General features: G+C 37.2%; 1 protein-coding gene across 1 annotated transcript in view; it reads left to right on the top strand.

Moving 5' to 3' along the window:
• The window catches only part of LOC106065519 (chorion peroxidase-like), a 30,274-nt gene extending 24,265 nt beyond the window's left edge, over positions 1–6,009 (top strand). Inside the window, exons 14-17 of the mRNA XM_056028182.1 lie at positions 1,118–1,180; positions 2,366–2,535; positions 4,339–4,441; positions 5,569–6,009. Of these exons, the coding sequence (XP_055884157.1) occupies positions 1,118–1,180; positions 2,366–2,535; positions 4,339–4,441; positions 5,569–5,656 (424 nt within the window). The 3' untranslated portion in view covers positions 5,657–6,009. The remainder of the gene's footprint in view (positions 1–1,117; positions 1,181–2,365; positions 2,536–4,338; positions 4,442–5,568) is intronic.
• Positions 6,010–16,735: the final 10,726 nt, after the last annotated feature.

The raw sequence follows: 16,735 nt of genomic DNA on the forward strand, positions 1-16,735 counted from the left end.
GTTCACTTAGTCGGAGAACATGTCCCGCAAACCTGATGCGACGCTCTGTACAGTCCCAAGCCCGGATGAGAAAGGAGGAGGGTTACAAAAACGAAAAACTTGAAATATAAAAAAGAATTACAATTACACATTAGGCAAATTAATAAATTAATATTTAATGTTTGAATTCAAAGAATAACAAATTCGTATATGGAACATAATATCCAAAGCAACAGATCTGCAAAAAAAACAAAACATTTTTAGTGTATTTGGTGATTCCAGCAATACATATTAATTGTTATCTTAATTGATTTAAATTAGAATTGTATCAATTATAAAATATAGATCTATACAACTTACTATGTAGCTTTGAGTTACTTTTTTACTCTTCAACTCACTACAGTTAGAAATACGTTTTAAAAAAATGTTGATGAATTTGCAAAAATTAGCAAGTTAAGCAATGGGTCTACCGAAAACCAGAAAACATTGCTAGGGGTCTACGAGACCAAAAAGATTGGAAACCACTGAATTAACTAGTAGGCCACCACGTGAATTAATCTCTCTAAAAATAAACAAAGTGTTCCGCTAAATACTCAGAATGAGTGAAGTATTCTGTTAAGAAAAAAGTTCTGGAAACACTGACCTAACTGAAGTATATTCTTTTAAAAAGCGTAAAAGGCATATATTAAAAACAAAAAGTGTCAACAATAGGCATATTGCTATGATTAACGTTTATTTGCGAAAATCCTTCATATCGGCTATATCGTTATTAAAGTTCTTCTTTTTAGCAATGGAGAATCTATGTTGTAATGCTTCATGAAATTTTCTGTAAAATTATTTATAAAACAAACATTCAACATTTGTCAACTATTTTCATATTGGTTGCTATAGACCTTGCAAGACCGCATGGAATGAAATCTTGAATAAAATCCTACATTCGCTGATACGCTCGCGATGAGTTTATTTTAATCTTGCGCTATGGAAATTCCTACGCCCTTGCTGCTAGTACTTTATTTCCCTTACAAAGACCTTCATATTGCTTTTACTATGTTTCGCTAAGGCCTATGGTCACAGCTACTCTGATGCTTCTATCTTTTAGACTAGATCATGATATCTCAATCAATGCTTTCTTTTTCAGCGCGATGAACGATTTTGATGACTATGGTGAAGAATGCGGACCTGTTCTGAAAAAGTTGTACAAGTAAGTCCCAGCAATTCAAAAAATAAGTCAATTGTTCATGGCATATTGTACTTGTAGATGCATGCGAATAGAATCAGATCAGCGGGTTAGGAATATTTGATACCAGAATCTTAGCATTTAAAAAAAAAAAGATTTAAAAAAATACTTTTAAAGAAATACAAAGTTTATATTAGAGTAGTTGTATCAATTAGATTGGATCAGTCATGTAATTACATTTGTAATAGAACCGTGGTCGCTTTTAAATGCGTTTATTTAAAAAAAAAAGATGAAAGACTTGAGTTCAAACTCGAGGGCTCAAGCCTCCTCAACCCAACACACTAGCTACTGTGTGATCGAATCTTTTATGAAATTACAAGGTTTTATAGTTATATTTTATTAGCTTCAAAATTTAAAGCGGCGACCTAGGAAGTATAATGGGGTCTAATTCAACTTATGCTACCACATCAGCCAAGTACTATTTCTTTTACACTTTTTAGTAGACAAACAGATTGAATGGATAAAGGCTTTGTAAAAATGTGTATGTATTCTGTAACTTGATGAAGTCACCAAAACGAAGGTCTTAAAGACAGAACAGAACACTTACATCACAAGAACAGATCACTTATGGCAGGTCTTCCATAATGAGCTCACTAAGTTTCCCTTACATTTCAAATTGATTACATGCCAATGCTAGTACAGTGAACATTCACAACTGTACATAATGTATTGTTGTAACCCGTGAATGGACCAGACGTTTTCGCTTATTCCATCACATTGGTTGTTTGCTTAAATAATGTTGCTCTAACAGGCCAGATTTCTCTCCAAAGAAATTTAGTCCTTATATTCTTTAAGTGATCACACTGGTTACTCTATGCTTTTCCAGTCAACGCTAATCTGTCTTAACAGTTGCTAAGTTACGGTCTCATTAAGCCAGTTTAGGGTTTCCTGCTGAAAGTGGCCATGGCATGTCTGTGCAACTGCATTCGAAATATATCCATCTTACCCAGGCACTGACAGCCAAACCCGGTTTTCGTAATCTCCTATTTCGTTACAAAATTTAGAGTATATAAAAATAATTCCTATATAGACAGCTTAGGCAGCAACCTCGCTTGATTCACTTTCCATAACTGTGTTTGATCGGAGAGATCAAGACTTTGTCAAGGTCTCAACACGTACTTTAAGGATGTCTTTTTATTGTTTTACCAGGAGCGTCTATGATATAGACCTTTACGCTGGCGGTATCTGCGAGCCTGCCGTGCCTGGTGGCGCTGTAGGGGATACTTTTGCTAACATAATCGCTAACCAGTTTGCTGACCTCAAGTATGGAGATCGTTGGTTCTTCACCCACAGACAAAAGCCACAAGGGTTTAATGATGGTATGTCTAGACACTATGACTCGTTTTAAGTCATCTATCTATCTATCTATCTATCTATCTATCTATCTATCTATCTATCTATCTATCTATCTATCTATCTATCTATCTATCTATCTATCTATCTATCTATCTATCTATCTATTTGTCTGTCTATCTATCTATCTATCTATCTATCTATCTATCTATCTATCTATCTATCTATCTATCTATCTATATATCTATCTATTTATCTATCTATCTATCTATCTATCTATCTATCTATCTATCTATCTATCAATCTATCTATCTATCAATCTATCTATTAATTAATCTATTTATCTATCTAATCCATCTAATCCATTTATCTATCTATCTATCATTATCATTTTTTAAGTCTGTAAGTCTGTGACTTTAAGTAATACATTCTAGTCTTTTCTTGTAATGATTAGAAAAAACAACTTAAAAAGTAATGCTTCCACTAATATGAATAACTGAAATGAATATTTTGTGGTTTGTTTTTACATTGAGGAACTTGTTATTGTCGTGGAACTTGTCATTGTCGTGGAACTTGTCATTGTCGTGGAACTTGTTATTGTCGTGGAACTTGTCATTGTCGTGGAACTTGTTATTGTCGTGGAACTTGTTATTGTCGTGGAACTTGTTGTTGTTGTGACAGGAAACTTCTGTTTCAATGTTTCGTATCGAGTCTAACTGGAGACATGTTGGCTTAGTTGTATAGTGTTTGGTCGCACGATGCCATAATAGTCAAAGTGATCATTATAAACAAGTAACGCAAATGCAATAACTTTGAACACTGAACAATCAACATTAATCAAATGTTTAATGAAATAATTTGAGCAATAGTTCATCAATAGTAATCAACGAAGGTAAATAATTAATGTTAAAACTTAAGTATTCATTCAAATTAACATGCATAAATAAAGCTACTAGAGTAGCATGAGGGTAAACGTTTTTTTTTCACACTACGTGCCCACACTGCCCACTACTAAGTACGGCTTATGTACAGCCTACAGAACAGCTCTACACACTGGTCTACATCCAAATCAAGCATGACTGTAACACGGAGTGTCAAGCATGAATCCCTAAGACTGAAGAATCCTTATTGCACAAAACTAATATGGCGAACCGATATTTAGCAACTGCATACTGTATAAATAGAAATAGACTTACCCAATAATAGAGGGCAAGGGCCACAAAAGAAACAGCCAGTAATTGCAAAGGCAGCATAAACAATGGCGTGCATTGAGTATCCTGTAAGTGTATCAATAAGTGCTCAAATTAAAATATCCATTGAAACTTGTTTCAATTGTGCGTGACAATAGTCACACAATAGTCACACAATAGTCACACAGTAGTCACATAATAGTCACACAGTAGTCACACAGTAGTTACACAATAGTCACACAGTAGTCACACAATAGTCATACAATAGTCACACAATAGTCACACTGTAGTCACACAATAGTCACACAATAGTCACACAGTAGTCACACAATAGTCACACAGTAGTCACACAATAGTCACACAGTAGTCACACTGTAGTCACACAATAGTCACACAGTAGTCACACAATAGTCACACAATAGTCACACAGTAGTCACACAAAAGTCACACTGTAGTCACACAATAGTCACACAATAGTCACACAGTAGTCACACAATAGTCACACAATAGTCACACAATAGTCACACAGTAACAAAAAAAAACCTACCACTGCTTGAACGTTACTTTCTGAACAAAATATTCAACTCAGATTTTGTAAATATGTTCATAGTGTATAACTTTTTATTTTTTGTTTTAAAGCCCAGCTGGAAGCCATCTTGAACGTGCATGCTAACACTCTTCTTTGCTACAGTGGTAAGCTGCCACACATTCAGAGAAATACCTGGTTGAAAGTCTCTGACAAGTAAGTCTTATATTTGTTAAAGTATATTTTTTTACAAAGCTTATATCAACTCACTCTGTCTGGTAAAAAGTTTGTGCACGTTATTTCTCCCACACCCAATCTCGGATCTAGCTGAAATTTCGCACAATTATTTCTTTTACCTAAAAACTCGAGAATCAATTTTAAAAATAACCAATTAGTTAATTAACTATTGGTAATTAATTATTTTGTTTGGTATCTCGAACAAGGGAAAACATACTACACAATTAGTAGTATAAGCTGATTATTCCCCTTTATAGTTCGTACAAAAGTACTTAAAGTAAACAACAAACAAAATGGAGACATCGAACTGGATTGTCAGACCATAGACCAAGTAGATAGTTTTATATACCTTGGGAGTGTAGTCAGTATTACAGTGTGTAAGGTGAAACAGACGAAGACATTAAATGTGGTATAAATCTACAGCGTCAGAATTTACACACCTAAAACTAACCTGGAAATCTCCCCACATTTCTAACACGACTAAGATAATAATCTGTAAATGTTAACAAAAAAAAAAGACAAAGGTACAGACCTTCATTAATAGATGTTTGAGAAATATCTTTAAAATACACTGGTGCGACAAAGTAGAAAACATCTGTGGGAAATGAGTGGACAGAAAAATAGAGAAAGTGGCGATGGATTGGTCACACCCTTAGAAAAGATACCAACAACAGAGCTAGACAGGCCTTAGAGTGGAACCCTTGGGGCACAGGTCACAGAGGAAGACCAAAAAGAACCTGGCGAGGCAGTGAACTTGATGAAGCCGAGAGGACAAGAAAGAGCTGGGACGCCATTAAAAAACTAACAAGAGACAATAATAATGAAACTTTTAACGATCAATTGTCTTGAGCTATTTATAGAGTAATTAAATGTTCACTCATATTTCACTGTAAGATCATGTCATTTTATAATTCAATTATTTTATACTTCAATAATACTAAAATATAATTCCCTTATTTACATTTCTATATAGAACAGAATATGCCCAAAAAAAAAATAGTTCTATTACAAAATAAAAGATTTATGCCTAAAAAAATAAAAGAAAATTAACTTTTTTATCTCAGTCGAAATGATTATAATTGCACAAATGTGTTTGTGTTTCACAGGAATCCCATAGTTCCCTGTTCCCAGTTCGAACATCTCGATGTTGACCCATTCGTTGAAGAGATCCTCAGTGAGGGCTACATCCAGTGAGGCTCGAGTTGCTCAGATATGATGTTATCTTTTAGGTCAACTCATTGAACAATAAAACAATAAGGTCACCAGAAAACCAATTGGCTAAGGTTCTTTTCTCTTTGTTGTGTAACTTATTATCTTTGTTTACGTGTTACTACACAAAGTACGTCTATGGCAAGTTTTTTTTTGTTTTATATTTATTGATGTCACTGTTATTATTATTTATATTATTTACAAGATTTTAATACATCAAGGGTTAAAATTGTCAGCTTCGAAGGTATCTCAACTTAATGCACAGTAACTCTGCTACAAACTAGAACTGTTCTAATTGTGCCTGATTTTTTTTTTAAATTAAAATTTTGGTAAAGATTTTCCGGTGTTTATGTTATATCTGGCAGGAAATGATCCAATTCGATTGACGCTTCATGAATCGGGCTAAAACCAGTTAACTAATTCATTCCGATTTTATTCAATACATTTATTCAATTCAATAAAATAGAGTTATCTTTAAAGTGTTGAGTATGTGAGTTTGTGATTGTGAATATATATTTATGTGTGTTTGTGTTAATAGATTGTGTTGTATCTTGTCTTAAGAGCAATTATAATCTTGCTTTAAAGTTTCTTTTAAAATTTCTAGACCCTCCATTTTAAAAACTTTACTATGCAGTTTCTAATATTATGTTTTGTAAATAATTTAATTTTCATCTTTCAAGTTAAAGTATTTCTAAAGATATAAATTCATAAATGTATCGCAAACATTGAATCTGATACGATTGGTCGTGGTACCAATCATGAGCAACAATATTTAACTTTAAACCTTTTATGCCGATATAGGAATCTATATAACTTATGAAGATGGAACAGAAATAGATGTGATATGTAAAAACAGAGTATTTTATATCACGCAGTTTACACTCATTGTAATAACTATTTAAGCTTTGTCTAACAGAAGAAATTGTATTGGTGTCGTGGTGATGTTAACAGAGGTTGACATAGAAATACAGTTTTGTAATTTATAGTAGCTGGCAGCAGATGGCATCGCAAAAGGACAGTTGGGGTGCTATAAAGTAGGCCACAGGACACATATTTGAGCCCAAAGAAAGCCACAAAACACATATTTGAGCCCAATGAAAGCCACAGGACACTTATTTGAGCCCAAAGAAGGCCACAGGACACATATTTGAGCCCAATGAAAGCCACAGGACACATATTTGAGCCCAAAGAAGGCCACAGAACACATATTTGAACCCAATGAAAGCCACAGAACACATATTTGAGCCCAAAGAAGGCCACAGGACACATATTTGAGCCCAATGAAAGCCACAGGACACATATTTGAGCCCAATGAAAGCCACAGGACACTTATTTGAGCCCAAAGAAAGCCACAGGACACATATTTAAGCCCAAAGAAAGCCACAGAACACATATTTGAGCCCAAAGAAAGCCACAGGACACATATTTGAGCCCAAAGTAGGCCACAGGACACATATTAGAGCCCAATGAAAGCCACAGGACACATATTTGAGCCCAATGAAAGCCACAGAACACATATTTGAGCCCAAAGAAGGCCACAGGACACATATTTGAGCCCAAAGAATGCCACAGAACACATATTCGAGCCCAAAGAAGGCCACAGGACACATATTTGAGCCCAAAGAAAGCCACAGGACACATATTTGAGCCCAATGAAAGCCACAGGACACATACTTGAGCCCAAAGAAAGCCACAGGACACATATTTGAGCCCAATGAAAGCCACAGAACACATATTTGAGCCCAAAGAAGGCCACAGGACACATATTTGAGCCCAATGAAAGCCACAGAACACATATTTGAGCCCAAAGAAGGCCACAGGACACATATTTGAGCCTAAAGAAGGCCACAGGACATATATTTGAGCCAAAGAAAGCCACAGGACACATATTTAAGCCCAAAGAAAGCCACAGGACACATATTTGAACCCAATGAAAGCCACAGGACACATATTTAAGCCCAAAGAAAGCCACAGGACACATATTTGAGCCCAAAGAAAGCCACAGGACACATATTTGAGCCCAAAGAAAGCCACAGGACACATATTTGAGCCCAAAGAAAGCCCTTGCGGAATACAAGAACAAAAAGTATAGAAATGTTTTAAAAGACCCCGCCCCGGACAACGGCTTTGTTTGCATCACAAGTGGGAAAATATGCAAGTGGCAACTGGGTTTGTGTCGCCATGTGAAACACTGCACTCATCCATAATCTTCGGAATCAAAGACATTGTCGTTTATTTATTCAATTTATATCCGAGCCCAAGCCTTCTCCAGGTGATGAAACCAGGTGGTTGCCACCTTTCCGCCTGCCACAAGGGGTATGCGTCACGACCAGTTAACGGTATTTATGACTTTCTTGACATTGTTTCGATTTGGTCAAGCGAGCAGGCTAACGCTAACAAAATAAAGTAGGTGCGTGTATATGTGCACCCGCGGATTGCCCAATACTGTAATAGAGAGAGTAGAGATAAATTTAAAAAAAAAACGTAGTAAAAGAGGTTTAAATGCTATTGAATAACCTTTCTCAACATTTTTTTTTTACATTCAGTATGTAAATGATTTGTTTGATATGTTTCGGCGGATGTTCCTTCAGATTTGAAGATAGTTACATCCTAACCTAAACCTCCCCCTGAACGACGGGGGATGGCAGCAGGCAGGGTTCAAACCCGGGTCCATCAAGACCAACCGATGTCTAACACTCAATAAGAAAATGAGTAATCGGTGTTATAAAAAATTTAATATATTTTCAGGATAATGCCGGCAATATTGGACAACAGTTTGAAAAAAAAAAAATTTAACAAATTTATATTTTTAACTCACTAATATAAAGGTCTCTTTAATGTAATTATGAACTGAAAAATATTCTTAGGCCAAATTAAGAAAGTTTGGGTCTCTGAGATTTTAATACCATAAACAAAAAAGAACGTGTTTTGACCCCCAGGTGTCTTTTTTTATATGTGTATCATGCTTGTATTGAAAGAATATTACTAGTAAAAGCTTAAAGAAAAAAATATATATTACTACTTACTAGTAAAAACTCAAAGAAAAATATATTTTTTCCTAACTAAATATAATATAATAATTAGAGACAGTCTAACTGGAAATTTATGTACCGTGGTTTACCCTATGGGATGAGGGAGTAGTAGTTATGTGTTGTAGTATAACCTGTTGTAGTTGTACTGATGTGTTGTAGTTTAACCTGTTTTGGTTGTACTGATGTGTTATAGTATAACCTGTTGTGGTTGTACTGATATGTTGTAGTATAACCTGTTGTAGTTGTACTGATGTGTTGTAGTATAACCTGTTGTAGTTGAACTGATGTGTTGTAGTATAACCTGTTGTAGTTGTACTGATGTGTTGTAGTATAACCTGTTGTAGTTGAACTGATGTGTTGTAGTATAACCTGTTGTAGTTGAACTGATGTGTTGTAGTATAACCTGTTGTAGTTGAACTGATGTGTTGTAGTATAACCTGTTGTATTTGAACTGATGTTTTGTAGTATAACCTGTTTTGGTTGTACTGATGTGTTGTAGTATAACCTGTTGTAGTTGTAATGATGTGTTGTAGTATAACCTGTTTTAGTTGAACTGATGTGTTGTAGTATAACCTGTTGTAGTTGAACTGATGTGTTGTAGTATAACCTGTTGTAGTTGAACTGATGTGTTGTAGTATAACCTGTTGTAGTTGAACTGATGTGTTGTAGTATAACCTGTTGTAGTTGAACTGATGTGTTGTAGTATAACCTGTTGTATTTGAACTGATGTTTTGTAGTATAACCTGTTTTGGTTGTACTGATGTGTTGTAGTATAACCTGTTGTAGTTGTAATGATGTGTTGTAGTATAACCTGTTTTAGTTGAACTGATGTGTTGTAGTATAACCTGTTGTAGTTGAACTGATGTGTTGTAGTATAACCTGTTGTAGTTGAACTGATGTGTTGTAGTATAACCTGTTGTAGTTGAACTGATGTGTTGTAGTATAACCTTTTGTAGTTGAACTGATGTGTTGTAGTATAACCTGTTGTAGTTGTACTGATGTGTTGTAGTATAACCTGTAGTAGTGAGTGGGTAGAAACAAGATGGTGGACTGTTGATTCCAGCCAAGTAGATAGAGAGACAGAATAGAGATAGGTTAGAAGCTTAGAACCGCCTGAGTTGTAGAAGGGATCATTGCCAGTGTGGTAAGAGGGTCAGAAGCAGTGTAGTTTGTCTGGTCAGGAAGAAGTCTTGTGAGGAAACTGGAAAGGGTCATTCCTGCTAGTGTATGTATACTATTGTTCCTGAGACACGTAATGTAACCTGTTAGTGGCAAGATAGAGATCCCTGTTGGAACGTTAAAACATAGGCGGCAGCAGTGAACGGTGTATGTTAGTGGAAGGCAGTGGCGGAGACAGTGAACCCTGCAGGCCAGAGCAGCTAAATGAACTCATAAGACTTTTATGTTGTGATCGTCTAATATCTTGTAAAAAAATATCTCTTCACTATTACCTTTCGTGGAGTGTTTGCCCTCGGTTACAATAGTATGAAATGTTACGTTATGATATTACTTCTAGATGACAGATGTTACTTCAAAAAAAAAGAAGATAATTGTGTCCTAGGCATTTCATGTGTTATGTCATTGGGTGTCTGATAAGTCGTTGGTTTTCATGGCTGACCCAAACAACCTATTCCATTTAAAGATTAGAGAAAGCAGAACGGTTAGAGGGGAACTTAATGTGAAAAGCTCTTCCTTCGTATTAGTACATTCTCAAAAAACGCGAATTTTATAAGAATGTACCATGACCCATTATTTATAGGGCCTGATTTAAGTATGTGGGGACCCCGGGGCAGGGTTTTTGTGGAGGCCCCCTACAGTTTTTCAAAAGCTTTCATGAAATTCCACTTAGGCATAAAAATACTTATATCTAAAAACATGCTAAATTTAGTCTCAATTTGCATTTTTTTTTAATTTAATATGCAAATTTTAGTTTTAAGAAGTGTATAATTTTGAGTTTGTGGAGGGTAAGGGCCGGTAAGGCCCTTGGTAGATGTACTGCCGTAATTCCGGAGCTGCATTCATATATTACGAGCATGCCAGAAGCGGACACTTAACGACAGCGTTGCCAGCCGACCTAAGTTTTAAAGTCTTAGCGTTAAAAATGAAAAAAAAAAAGATAATTAAAAGTTTCAGAGACGTCGAAATACCGACCTATATATTTCCTCGGGGATGTAGCCCCGCCTGCCCTCCCTTAAGTCCGGCCCTGATTATTTAAAATATAAATCTCCTTTCATTAAATATCGGATGTAACAGCGCTATATAAAACCAGTTCATTATTATAAGAATTTACATCTTTAATGACTTCGAACTAAGCAGAAAGTTTGTACATGCCGACCAGCAAAATGATCAGGCCAAACACAACCTCGAAGACATCAAAGCAGTGCTGAAGTCCATGGCGCTCGTTTATACTTAAACACTACGGTTTGACGTTTTGCAAATGATAATAAGTATAGTGTAAAGTTTGTAACTTTCTAGTTGAATTGTAAATAAAATCAATTGTCAAAACAACAACAACTTGAACATCTCTTTCTTGCTGCAGTCAGTTTTTTTTTAAGTTTTCTTAATTAAAAAAAACACTCTCTGGTCACGACCAGACCGGCCCATTTTGTACCGGCCCACCGGGCATTTGCCTGAACGCCCATATAGCCAGTCTGCCCCTGACACAACTTTATATCCTGTCAGTTTTTGAAAAAAATATGTAATAAAAAGCCTTGTTCTCAAATACATTTCAACGTTCACGTGTCAAGGGAGATTATTCCATTTAGAAATGTGTTAATGTGATTAAAACATTTTTAAACATTATAATTTCCCTTTTATAACGCCTACAATAATGTTGGTTTACTTATTACAAAAAAAAGTTTTACCATAGCATAGAAAAATCTGGGCATAGTAACGCTTGGACCAGGAAAATAGCTTTTACTTTAAAAAAAAAAAAAAAAAGCTACTACTGACTTTTATATATATCACCAGTGTTTTCCAAACTCCTCTCTTAATAGGACATTTGAAACATTCTGAGTATTTAGCGGAACACTAGGCCTATACTTATGTTTTAGAGATATTAATTCACCTGGTGGCCTACTAGTTAATTAATTCACCTGGTGGCCTACTAGTTAATTAATTCACGTGGTGGCCTACTACTTAATTAATTCAGGATTTCGTGGAACATTTTTGGAAACACTGTATAACATCATTAAAACGATATTACTGTATCACTACTTAAGCAAAACAAAGTAATTTACATACAAAACGTATCACTCCTTTTTAATTATTTCATAAAATAATTATTTCTGGTTTATTAGGCATGTTTCCTCTACCGGGAAAATTGCCTATTCGTGTGGTATCGCATGCGCATCGCGTGCCGTCACGACCGTTCCGAGCTCAAATCCATGCCCGCTGTCCTCCCTTGCAGTATGACGTAACAATCTTTAATTTGGAAGGTATCTCTCAAACTATACGGTTCAGAGACATGGAGAGTCACTAAAATAAATATGGAAAAGCTCCAGACCTTTCTTAACAGATGCCTACGCCGGATATTAGGAATTAGGCGGCCAGAAAAAATAACTACTGCAAATTTGTGGGAGAGAACTAGACAAAAGTCCCTAGCCAAGATATCATAAAGCGAACGTGGAGCTGGATGGGACACTCCCTGCGAAAACCAGCTACCAATGTTGCAAGGCAGGCACTTGATTGGAATCTGCATGGAAAGAGGAAGCAAGCAAACCTGGTAGAGTTCAGTCAACAGTGAAGCTGATGAAACTGTAATGACATGGGAGCAGATGAAGAAAGTTGCTCAGAACCGAGTTCAGTGAATAGGTGTGGTTGCGGCCCTATGCTCCACTGGGATTGCACAGGATTACGTAAGTAAGTAAGTAAGTAAGTAAGTAAGTAACTAGTCTCAAACTTGTTATCCTGCAATAGAACGTAATAATCTTTCATTTTGAAGTTACCTCTTAAACTTGTAAAACAACAAAGTAAACCACAAGCTTTCCATGGAACGGAGGAGGCGCGGTGGCCGATCGGTAAGACGCTTAGCTTCTGAACCGGTGGTCCCTGGTTCGAATCCTGGTGAAGACTTTGATTTTTATTTCGGGATCTTTGGGTCCACCCAGCTCTAATGGGTACCTGACATTAGTTGGGACATTAGTTGGGAAAAAGTATAGGCTGTTGGTCGTTGTGCTGGCCATCTGCCCTATAGACCACAAGGTTTGAAAGGGGAACTTTACTTTACTTTTTCGTTCCATGGAACGGACCTTTATCTTTACGTACCGCAGATAAAAAATGTTGCAGTCTATCCGAAATGACATTCAAATACTTACAACCAAATACTTACAACTGATCAATGTAGTACTCTTCAGGCTCATCGTGTTATTGTCGCTGCCCTGATCCATCCTGATTGCAAACTTGTTATTTAAAAAGAAATGTTTTCGGTGTGCGAAATCTCTGCTTTGAACAAACACCAGAAATGGCTACCCAGCTAAGGACCGTGAAGATGTTTTTTCAACATGTCTAGACAAAGTTTATTCAGTCAAACTTCAAAAGTTAAGAAAGGCAGTTAAAGAAAGTAAGGGACGCCATCTGCTTTCGACAAAGATTTTTTTTTTCGAATAGTTATTCTGTCAGCTTGGATTCCTCTCTAAAAAGTGCCTCTGTAATGCTTATGATCATGCTCTAGAATTTGTTTTTACAAAGCTTACATAAACTCACTCTGTCTGCTATAATTGTTGTACACGTTATATCTAGACTAACAACAGTAAATCTTAGGCAAAGCTTACATAAACTCACTCTGCTATAATTTTTTTACACGATAATTCTAGATTGACAAAGATAAATCTGTACGATTATAAATATGCGTTTAACAATTGTTTTTATTTACCGTAATTTCATGCTTTTAGCTTTCTCAATGTGCTATGAACCTATCACTACACTGGGAAAAGAAAGGAGGTTGGGAAAGAAAGAAGAGGGGATTTGAGTGAAGGTTAACGTGATCGCTTTTTTAAATGTCTTTTATATTTTTTAAAACGTTGTGCGACTTGAATTCCAACTCGAGGACTCAAGCCTCCTCAAGCCTCCTCAAGCCTCCTGAAGCCTCCTTAAGCCTCCTCAAGCCTCCTCAAGCCAATACACTAATCACTGTGCCAGCGAGGTGCTTATGAAAACAGAAGGTTTCTTAGCTGTCAATTGTTAGGTTCATATTTTTGAGCTACCTCATAATTTTCTACACAAAGTATAAAGGGGGACTACTTCAACTTATACCGCTACATCTGTACAACATCTTTCCCTAACAACAGAATTGATTGCCAATAAGTAATTAACTTATTGGTTAATTTTTTATATTATTTTTTTTTGTGTTGTCAGGTACAAGAAATTATTGTGCAAAATTTCAACTTAATCTGAGATTGGGTGAAGTAGAAATAACATTTACAAAATTGTACCAGACAGACAGATTGAGATGATATAAGCTTTGTAAATAAAGCTTGTTAATCTGACCAAGATCAAGACCTAGTAGTAGGATTCGACATGCACGTTACAAAATCCAAAATAAAAACGTATACTTAAAGCGAACGCGTACTTCTAAAATAAAAAAAAAAAAAAATACACATTTCAAAGTGAATAGTATTCAATGAATTAGTTATTAATTAGTTATTAATGATAAACATTAAATATGAACTATAACAGAACTAACGTTCCCCCCCCCATAATTATTATTTCTTTTGTAGATGGGTTTTGAAGATTTGGCTACAAATTTGGTGACTAGTTTAGCTTTAATTTGAAAAATACTAACGCAAAACTAGTCACCAAACTGTTGCTGATCACAGATATATTTCTTTTTCCTGGTCTTACACTCACACCTGCACGCCCTGGCGTGTCACACAGACATCCTCTTGTGGCAGGCTAGTTCTCTCAATTCCCACTTGAAGTTTCAAGCCCTCCCTGTAACTTGTTGGAACAGACCCGCCATCTCGTGACACTTCTTCGCTAGTTGAAGTCGTTTGATGAGTAACAACTTCGATGGCTGATTGGTTGTTTGGTTTTCATTATGGATGTCACGACTTTACGACAAACCAATCTCAACGACATCTACTGTCGTCTGCATGAAGTAAGGACCGACGGAACGTTGTCATGACATGAGTTAATTAGTTCGCGCCGTTTTTCTCCGAACATAGCAATGGGTGGACGTCATTCTCCGAAGACGTCTTAGTCAACGCCCATCGAATTCCCCGTTTCTGCAGCTTGCCCACAAAGTCAACACGTATCATCCCTGACTTTGTTTGCCTCTTGAGTTTCCAGATGAGGCCAACTTTGAACTGTATTGAAACACTAGTCTGCCTTGCTCTTTTATTTTTTATGTTTATAGTACTTGATTTCAGGGATATAACTTCTTTGGAATTCTACATTTTATGCTGAGGTCAATAATACTCTAATTTTATGAATGGCCTTTGTAAAACAACACATCTTTTTGTATCCTTATTATTTGCGTAATCATTTTGGAAACTTCTGTATCTCCTATTATCCATCGAAGTACAGTCTAGCAACCCATGTACTAGATTGAGTAAGCTCTTTATAGTTGGTCTGAAGGGGTTAAGGAGTAAGGTTGTCCACTTGATAGCACTCTTAAAGAATGAGTTTACTTGGGCTAAGACTACGCCAGTCAGAAATGTAGGTTAAGAAGCAATCGTAAGTCACACTGATGTCTACCTGGCGTCAAAATGTTTAAGTTTGATTGCTTAGACTAACGGAATCTTAACGCGGGATCGCAATACAGGTTTAAATAACTAGAGAAGGTGAAACCAGGTGAAAGGATTCGATCAACAGACAACGAAACCTCAACCAGGACTCTACCTGATAACAACAACGAATGAAGACAGAGTGGGTGGGAGAGAGACATGTGGATGGACATGTCGATGGACATGTGGATGGACATGTGTATGGACATGGAGGGACATGTGGATGGACACAGAGGGACATGTGGATGGACATGGAGGGACATGTGGATGGACATGGAGGGACATGTGGATGGACACGGAGGGACATGTGGATGGACATGTGGATGGACATGAGGATGGACATGTGGATGGACACGGAGGGACATGTGGATGGACACGGAGGGACATGTGGATGGACATGTGGATGGACATGGGGGGCATGTGGATGGACATGGAGGGACATGTAATTGGACATGGAGGGACATGTGGATGGACACGGAGGGACATGTGGATGGACATGTGGATGGACATGTGGATGGACATGTGGATGGACATGTGGATGGACACTGAGGGACATGTGGATGGACACGGAGGGACATGTGGATGGACATGGAGGGACATGTGGATGGACATGTAGATGGAAATGTAGATGGACATGTGGATGGACATGTGGATGGACATGTGGATGGACATGTGGATGGACATGTGGATGGACATGGAGGGACATGTGGATGGACACGGAGGGACATGTGGATGGACACGGAGGGACATGTGGATGGACATGGAGGGACATGTGGAGGGACATGTGGATGGACATGGAGAGACATGTGGATGGACATGGAGAGACATGTGGATGGACATGGAGGGACGTGTGAATGGACATGGAGGGACATGTCGATAAACATGGAGGGACATGTGGATGGACATGGAGGGACATGTCGATGGACATTGAGGGACATTTTGAGGGACGTGTGGATGGACATGGAGAGACATGTGGATGGACATGGAGGGACATTTTGATGGACATGGAGGGACATGTGGATGGACATGGAGGGACATGTCGATGGACATGGAGGGACATGTGGATGGACATTGAGGGACATTTTGAGGGACGTGTGGATGGACATGGAGAGACATGTGGATGGACATGGAGGGACATGTCGATGGACATTGAGGGACATTTTGAGGGACGTGTGGATGGACATGGAGAGACATGTGGATGGACATGGAGGGACATTTTGATGGACATGGAGGGACATGTGGATGGACATGGATGGGCATTTTGATGGATATGGAGGGACATGTGGATGGACATGGAGCGACATTTT

Source organism: Biomphalaria glabrata, chromosome 4 (genome assembly GCF_947242115.1).
Source record: "Biomphalaria glabrata chromosome 4, xgBioGlab47.1, whole genome shotgun sequence".
NCBI classification, from domain to species: Eukaryota; Metazoa; Mollusca; class Gastropoda; family Planorbidae; genus Biomphalaria; species Biomphalaria glabrata.